Source organism: Sardina pilchardus, chromosome 2 (assembly GCF_963854185.1).
Source record: "Sardina pilchardus chromosome 2, fSarPil1.1, whole genome shotgun sequence".
Taxonomy (NCBI): domain Eukaryota; kingdom Metazoa; phylum Chordata; class Actinopteri; order Clupeiformes; family Clupeidae; genus Sardina; species Sardina pilchardus.
In genome coordinates this window covers 30,946,810-30,954,829 of record NC_084995.1, presented here as the reverse complement: position 1 = coordinate 30,954,829, position 8,020 = coordinate 30,946,810, and the positions used below count along the sequence as shown (strand labels likewise).

The window sequence follows — 8,020 nt, the reverse complement described above, 5'->3', positions numbered from 1 at the left end:
GTTCAGTTCTTCCTCGGTGGTTTAGGAAGTCTACCAAATTGAACCTCAGACAGTCATCCACATGGACAGCTGAAAAGGCAGCGGATCAAATAGGGTCTCGTCTTGTGTAATTCTAGGACAAAACAACAATCCTGATCCTGCAAGGGAAACTATCCTTGTCTCATTCAGCCAGTGAAAAAAAAATATCACTGAACATTAATTAGGCCATCATACGCCTTGAAAACAGACAGGGGAAGCACTGTGCTGGCTATTTGAGATTGTAGGCATAGCGTTCGGCCCACGGGCGGTTGCTCTCGAGGGGCAACTTGTGCAAATAGACATTCCTCAGCACTGCCAGCCACATGCCAAACTCTCCCCGACCCCTCTTTGAACTAAGGTGGCATGTGACTCCAGTAATGCAACCAAACAGTTGTTGGATGCAAGAGAGAATGAGTTAAAGTTAATGGCAACAATCATGTGTATTAGGCTGTTACACTTTTAAATACAAAAGGGTTGTACAGTATACGAATTCCCTTCTCAAGCGGAATCAATGCTTATTAGAAAACAATCCAACTCCTATGAAATGAAATCTAAAAGTGTAAGCAGGAGATTTAGAGTAGGCTAGACCGTAGAGGCCAGTCTTTTCTGACCAAAACCCCCCCCCAAAACAAAATAAAAAAAATAATAATAATAATCTGTATGTACATACATGTATAAATTAACAAAATAAATAGATCTATAGGAATAATCTTTCAGGACTATGCTAATATGTTAATATGATCATACAAGTAAACAATAACAAAAACAACACACCGTGTGTGATGACATATCAATCATGCCTGACTGACAAATAGGCTGATGAAACTAGTCATTATCTGTTACTGTCGAAAACCTCATTAATCACATCAGGAATATAAAATGATAGATGCAAAATACATAGGCTGATAGGCTTATCTATTACTTTACAATCTTTTGTTTAACGTGCTATGCACATTCTAGCCTATATTACTATTAATATTGTAAAAATAGTGTATTCACCATTAGAATGTAAAACCCTAATCTGATTATTTTATTATAAATCTGTTAATTTTATTCAAACCGTATGTGGCAGTGTACTTAATACATTTAGTACAAAAACTGTTCTTTGCAACAACACATTTAATTGGCTACATTTTAAACTTAGAAAGTTAGGTACAATCCGATTGGTTTAGCGGACCGCAGGCGAGAGGAGGGTGGTGTTTTCAAGGATTCTGTGTTCCTGCTGCACAATTCCAACAGTGCGCGGCGCGTGTATTTTGAGATGGATTTGGGAATTACAAAAACTTTTGCGCCGTAAAAACTGCTTAGTAAAATCAAAACAGAAACAAACGCCAGGGGATACTTCATTTGAAACCAACTTCTTTGTAAAATAGTGGACTCTGGATAGTTTTCAATGGGCGTTTACCACTTTGTCACGGTGCTTTATTCCCAACAGGTAGGAGCAACCATTGTAAAGCTACCGAGGCATTTTTGTTGTGCTAGGTCGCTGCTACGCGAAGTTTTATTGGTTCAGAATAGACATGTTTGGACTTTTTGAAGTTGATCTCGTTCTCGCTTTCGTTTTGTTTTGATCTTGTATGTAATTCAATATATTAGATGCCCATCATGAGAAACAATCAATTGTTATTCAAGTAACGCTAAGCACGGTGGACGAGTGAACTATGGCTAGCTGGTGGCTACGGCTTAGTAGTCCATGAGTTTTAACCCGCACCCACCTCTTGATAGCTAATATGCTGTTATATACTAAACATTTAGCTGCAGACGTAATATCACACATGTGTGTGTCATGTCTCACCTAATAGTGCGAAAACAGTTGTTAAACTACTTTGGCAAACTTCAGCCTACCACAACATTAAACGTTGTAGCTTTGAAGTTTTTCACCGGTCGCTGTTTTTGCTAACCAGCTAGCTCGCTAACGTTATGCGCTGTGCGTGGTTGTGGAACTCATTTAAGTCGGAGAACAACAGGGGATCTCACACGAAGCTCATGGAAAGCATGTGCCACCTTGGAATACTTTCTGGGTTTTTTTGGAAAGTACTCTTCAAGTGTTTTTTTTTTATTTAGAAATAAATGAAAGCAAACTGATATCGCAACCAAACATTATATTTGTTTGATTAGATAAGCTTAAAAAAAATACCAGAAAAGTTGTAAAGCCGACTTTGAATTAGGCTACTTGCTTTTGTTAATAATCACCTAAACGGATAACGTTCAAATAAACACTTAAACATAAATAATCGAGTTAACATTAAGCTGAAAAGTTCAGTTGAGTGTATTATCTCTTCAGTGATCTGTCCATACGATTAAAATGTTAGATGTGTAGTTAAGTTTGGCTACTTTTTTGTTTTTGATTCACTGGAGCTTTGTGAGTAGCCTAAATAAGCTCTTCAGTTATTGTGTTTTCACCTGTTTATCAATACAGAGCTTGTTCGACAAAGATATGAGGGAGGAACACGGAGTGGATTAGACTGGTCTTCCATTGAACGAGTCGGGATTTGAATTTATTCCAGTTTTTTGTCGGATATCACCTCAATGTGGGCTGCAGACAACCGTCGCCTTTTTTGCGAAGTTAAATGATGGCGACACATCGGATGGGCGAGGTAAGTCTTTTATTTTTCAAATTGCCTCGTTTGGTATGATGTCAACTATGGGTAAAACCATTGACTGTATATATGGGTAAACCCTTATATACATAATCAGTGGTAAAAACATGTTTACGCTCCGTAAATCAAGTGTGTGGTTTTCCAGTCTAACCACACAAATCGAGTATTCGGGAAGTTCTTGCTCAAAAAGGTCCACGTCAACCTTTTTTTGTGGTGTGTGGTACTCCCCCGTATCCGTAGACCAACCGAGACATAACTTAGCTAAAAGTAGACCAGTGACACATTTGTTTCCCACGCAGTGGTGGTGACTGTCGAGACAGTAAACAATTTGTGGACTGAAGTAGTGGAAGTCATGCGTGGTTGTTGGCTGATGTAAACACTGGTATGTCCATGGTGTCTGAATCTTTTCATATATCATTATCAACTGAACAAAAGTTTTGCGTCACCAATGCCTTGTTTTACCCCATGGTGTATCCAGCATATTCAGAACCTTTGATAGACTAGGAGCAAAAGAAAGCAAAACTTATTTCCGAATGAAAATGTAATTCCTTAGATGGTGAAGGATATTCTCTTGGTGGGGTTTTGCCTGTTTGAAGTGCAGCAAATAGCAAAGAAGGCCTCACTAAATAGTTTCAGCCCTGGTGATGTACTGGCCCAAAAGTCTGTTTGTTCATACGGTAATCATAATGTTTATGACACAATCTGTGTGCAAGCAGCAGATTGTTGTCTTTAGTTCATTTTCAGATCCTTTACTAGGTCATTTTTTCATGAATTGCTGTTGTTTTTTTTTTACAGGAGGCTGCTGTTAACTATCATCAGTGCATGCCTACCATATGACTTTATAGATTTCTTACAGTGATCTGACATGATATTGACATTTTCTCCCTACTAATTGGAAATGGTCACATGTGCACATGGATGTTAATTATGTTGTCAGTGATTTAACGGGGCATTATAGTGGAACTGCTTGAAGTCTGTCCCTCCCTGCCAGTTACAGTCGCGTAGTCCCCGTCTCTTATGCACCCACCCCCCCACCCCACACCCCCCCTGACTGTCCACTGTCTGAATGAAGACCTTTGTGTAAATCTCCTCTCTCCACATTGGCCATGGGTGGAAGTTCACCTATTTATAGGGTCTGCATATTTCTCTTCTCTTCCCCCACCACCGCTGCACTCCTCTAATCTAATATATTTCTCGGCTTCTGTTTTCCTTCCTCTGCTGAATCTTGTCTGAGGGACGGATGTCTTCTCTGCTCCATCATCATAAACAGGCACACAGCGTAAATTAATTCATCACAAAGGAAAGAGATGGTTCAGGTTTTGAGACAAAAAAGGCCTGGGAAAAGAGAGGCAGACTTGGCAACAGCTGGTGTAATAGCTAAGGATGGAAAGAATGACTAGGACTTGACCCCTGTGAATTGCATGAGTTATGTTTTACAATCCAACGCACTGCAGTGTAGAACTGGCATCTTAGGATGAAGGCTGTGTGTAGTCTTTATCTAGCAATGTGGGATGCAAGGTTATCAATCTGTAAAAAAGCTGTCGATCATGTTGATTTATTGAGCCATGAAATTCAACTGGTAACGAACAGAACTGAATTGTTTTCATTGAACTGTAGCCATCTTGAACCACAACCAAACTACATCCCCTGTCGTGTGTGTTGTTTTGTGTTCACACACATAAATATGGAGAACATTACCTTTAGAAATAGGAAACATGTTTTGTTTGAGGTGTTCTCCCATTCAGCTAAAAAGTCAGTAAATGAGAATTAAGTTCACAAGGATCCTTGCAAGTTGCCTTTTTTGCTGTTATAAATATCTTATCACTGATGAAGAGATGGATAATGTTGCCTTCACACAGAATGTCACAGGGTTATGTGTATATCATTCATTTGTCAGTAACAGTGATACAACAAGTATCATGCTGAAAATAGAATGTGCTACAAGTCCCCCCCTTGGTCATTCAGTGGATCTTGATTCAGGAGCCCACTGTAAAATGAAATTTATTCAGCAGACCTATTTTCTCCCCAAATCAGGACACCCCTCTGTTTTGATATTTGGTGGGCCGTTCTCCTTTCAGTCAAAACCCAATAAGCCAGTTGTGTCCGTATGGTGATGTCCTAACTGATCATTCACTGTCGGCTGGCCCGCTTTGGTCGAAGAAGCATCTTTTTGTTTGGTACGCTGAATGATTTGGCCTTCGCCTGGTCCACCCTGGCACGGGGCAGACTGGTTCCCATCCCTCTCCGTCTCCCAACGGAGAGTCAGCCAAGTCTTTGCACTGGCACTCTGTGAATTTATTGCCGAGGCTATTTATGTACACTTTTTGGACATAAAGTATCATATCAAAGTTGTTTTTGAGACTTATTAGATAGGAGTGTCTGGAAGAAAGGTGCCTGATTACAGAGGCTACTCCAATGAGATGATTGTCCATGCGGTGTAAGTGGCGCATTCGGAGGAGCGTGGCTTTAACATGACTGCTGTTCGTGGACTGAGGTGCACGGGCTACAGTGACTGGGGATTGATCTGCAGCCTCGGGTGTGCCTCCAAACATCAGGTCTGTCCACGCCAATTTTTTAAGGATTCACTTTCTTGTGTGATTAAGGATAGTGATGACAATTCTAACTTGCTTGGCATTTGTTTCAAAAAGCTGTTTCCTACGCACTTGCTGACTGGATCGCTTTTCGTCCAGAACGTGTGTAAGCTTATGGGTGTTTTTTATTGTTCACAGCTGTAAATTTGTCTTTTTGAAGGATCGTCTCAGGTCATTAAATTGGTGTTGGTGTTGTTTCTCTGTCAGTGATGGCTGTAGTCTGTGTGTGTGTGTGTATGTGTGTGTGTGTTTTTTTAATGTGAGCTTTGGGCTTGGGCCTGGGTTTGTTTTTGCTGCTCTAGTTTGGCACCTCATTCACCCTGGGCTGCAGCTGAGCGGAACAGGAAGCCGTAACACAGTGCTTATTGTCGAGTGTGCATGATCTGGTGACAAAGTTATGTCAAGTCAGCTTTAAATTAGAGTTCGCCCAGTGGATTCTCCCCACCCCCTTTTAAATCGAGTTGTTACACTGCCAAGGTGATGTTCAAGCATGCGGCCCTCTGTCAACCCCCCCCCCCCCCCCCCCACCCACTCGCTCATTGTTTTTCAAGGAGATGTGTCAGTCCTGGCAGAGAGCCTCATGTTTAGCCTACAGGCTTTTTGCTATTATGTCAGTCATATCTGTGTTGTTTTCCACATGGCTTTTATCACGTTATTCCTATTCCCGTATACCCTAAGATGGTTAAACCAGCAGATTCAGGCTCGGTCAGTGGTCAAAACTCCAACCCGATAATCACATGTTGCTTCTTTATTCTATTGTTGCTTCAACTGCTTTGAGTGTAAATTCACCCAAAAAATGAAAAAGTGAAGTTTACAGTAAAAGTTTGTGTCATGCAGGCATTGATCTGTGTTTTAGTTTAAAAAAAGCTACAAAAATATAGATATCTTTACCAGTTATTGTAACTTAAGCCTAGTTTTCATGAATCATAGTTTTCTGTGGTAGGTAGCTAAAAGCACCTGTTGTTTGCAGCTGCCTCCCTATTGTGTTCCTGGTTGCAAACCCAGTAATGTAAGAAGGAGTTTTACAGCAAGGTGTAAAAATGTGTTGCTAAAATGCATCAGTTTGGCCTAGCTACCTAGCTTTCATCAGTTCGAGCTTACAAAAGCACACATAGTATAGCAATTAACTTTAGCCTTAGATAAGTTAAACAGCAACCAAGAAACGGTTTGCAACATACCGGTAGCCTGAGGCAAAGTTTAGTGTCTCAAAATCAGCTCACCAATAAAAGTCAGCTTTGGGTTCAACGTGATCACAACCACTTGTGGATTATGTTGGAAGGCTAGTCACAGACGTGTATTAATCCTATGAGAAATAGTGACTTAGTCACTAGTGATAGTGAGTTTCTGATGTTAATGTAGTGTGTGCCATTCTCAAACATTAGTCTGCTGATTTTCACTCTAAAGTTGTAACAAGGTGTAAGATACTAGGCTGCCCGAGGAGGTGTAACTGATTTACATTTTTATGACTAGTTTGTCGAACAATTGTCTGTCTTAGTCTAGGTTTAAACCAAGTATGGAAAGCTGTCCATTAGAGAAAAAGGCACACAAGAAAAACCAGGAGTCAGAATGTAATGATTTAGTGTGAATGAACAGGTAGGCTAAGGAGAGAGTTTTGTAAACGAGTAAATTAGCAGCTGCTGTGGGCCTGATGGTATGACTTCTGATATTCTGTTGTCTAATATCCGCATCATGACACGAGGAGGAGTGTTGACTTTCTTTACCTAAAGTACACTGCAAAAATAGAAATTGAATATCATCAACATAAATTGCAATTGAAATATGGCCACAATGTGACCCATAAAGTAGAATAATGTTCATACTCCTGTTTGGTCTGAGATGTTCACCTCTAGAACTACTGAACTATAGAGGCTGCTAAGGGTTGTGGTGCCAGATGATCTCATGCCACATATGAGTCCTGTAATGTCCTCAGTACACATGGACAGCCTGCATTCCTGTTTGTCAAAGAACATGCTGATGCACCATCTTGAGCACTATTGAAAATTCAACCCCAGGCCTTTGTTTACACTGCCTCACCTATGACCTGTTCACACAGCAACTTTGATCGCTACCACACCTCTAAACCAGGCAAAGCTTTATTCACCCATAGTGTTTAAACCAGTATGGCTTACTGTTTGGACACTGAGAAAGATCTAGATATTCTGTCCTTGAATTTGTGGTATCAATCTATAGCCTAGCAGAACTAGGGATGAGGGATGGTTTATCTCAGCTATAAATTGTATCATCTTTAAATAAGTTTCTGAACAATATTATATTATGCACATCCTAGTATACAGCATACCACATACACTATACAATGTACTTTATGGCATTAACCCCCTCTTTCATTCAATATGTTACTAGTGGACACCACTGTAGTGTACCGGTTAGTTTTGTTTGCATCTTAAATGCTTGGATTACTTGGATTATCTTGCATTTGTCTGTGGTAGGGCTGGTGAGAATAGCTGAGGAACCTGCTGTCTCTGAATTGTATCCACCAAGAGCAGCAACACCTTTTGGGGACCAATTTGGATATCCTTAGTAGCCAGCAGATAATTAAAATGGATATCAATGTTTTAAATTTAGGAGAGGTTTTCTTACAACTGGTGCTCTTACAAATGCAGATTTTCCAATTATTTTGTAGATAATTTACAGAACCAGTAACCACCCTTGTAGTTCTACATTTGAAACAGAAAAATAGCCAAGATTTTTTTTTTTTTCACAATTGACTGTACCACCTTTCAGTTGATGTCAATTCTAACTAAACAGAACATGCAGTCCATTCTAGGCAACAAGATCTCTACCGAGAAGAGC

At 40.2% G+C, this 8,020-nt stretch overlaps 1 protein-coding gene across 1 annotated transcript in view; it reads left to right on the top strand.

Annotated features, from left to right (window-relative positions):
- The first annotated feature begins 1,253 nt into the window (after positions 1 to 1,253).
- Positions 1,254 to 8,020, top strand: part of arhgap21b (Rho GTPase activating protein 21b) — a 51,122-nt gene continuing 44,355 nt past the window's right edge. Inside the window, exons 1-2 of the mRNA XM_062526529.1 lie at positions 1,254 to 1,453; positions 2,438 to 2,615. Coding sequence (XP_062382513.1) covers positions 2,589 to 2,615 — 27 coding nt within the window. The 5' untranslated portion in view covers positions 1,254 to 1,453; positions 2,438 to 2,588. The remainder of the gene's footprint in view (positions 1,454 to 2,437; positions 2,616 to 8,020) is intronic.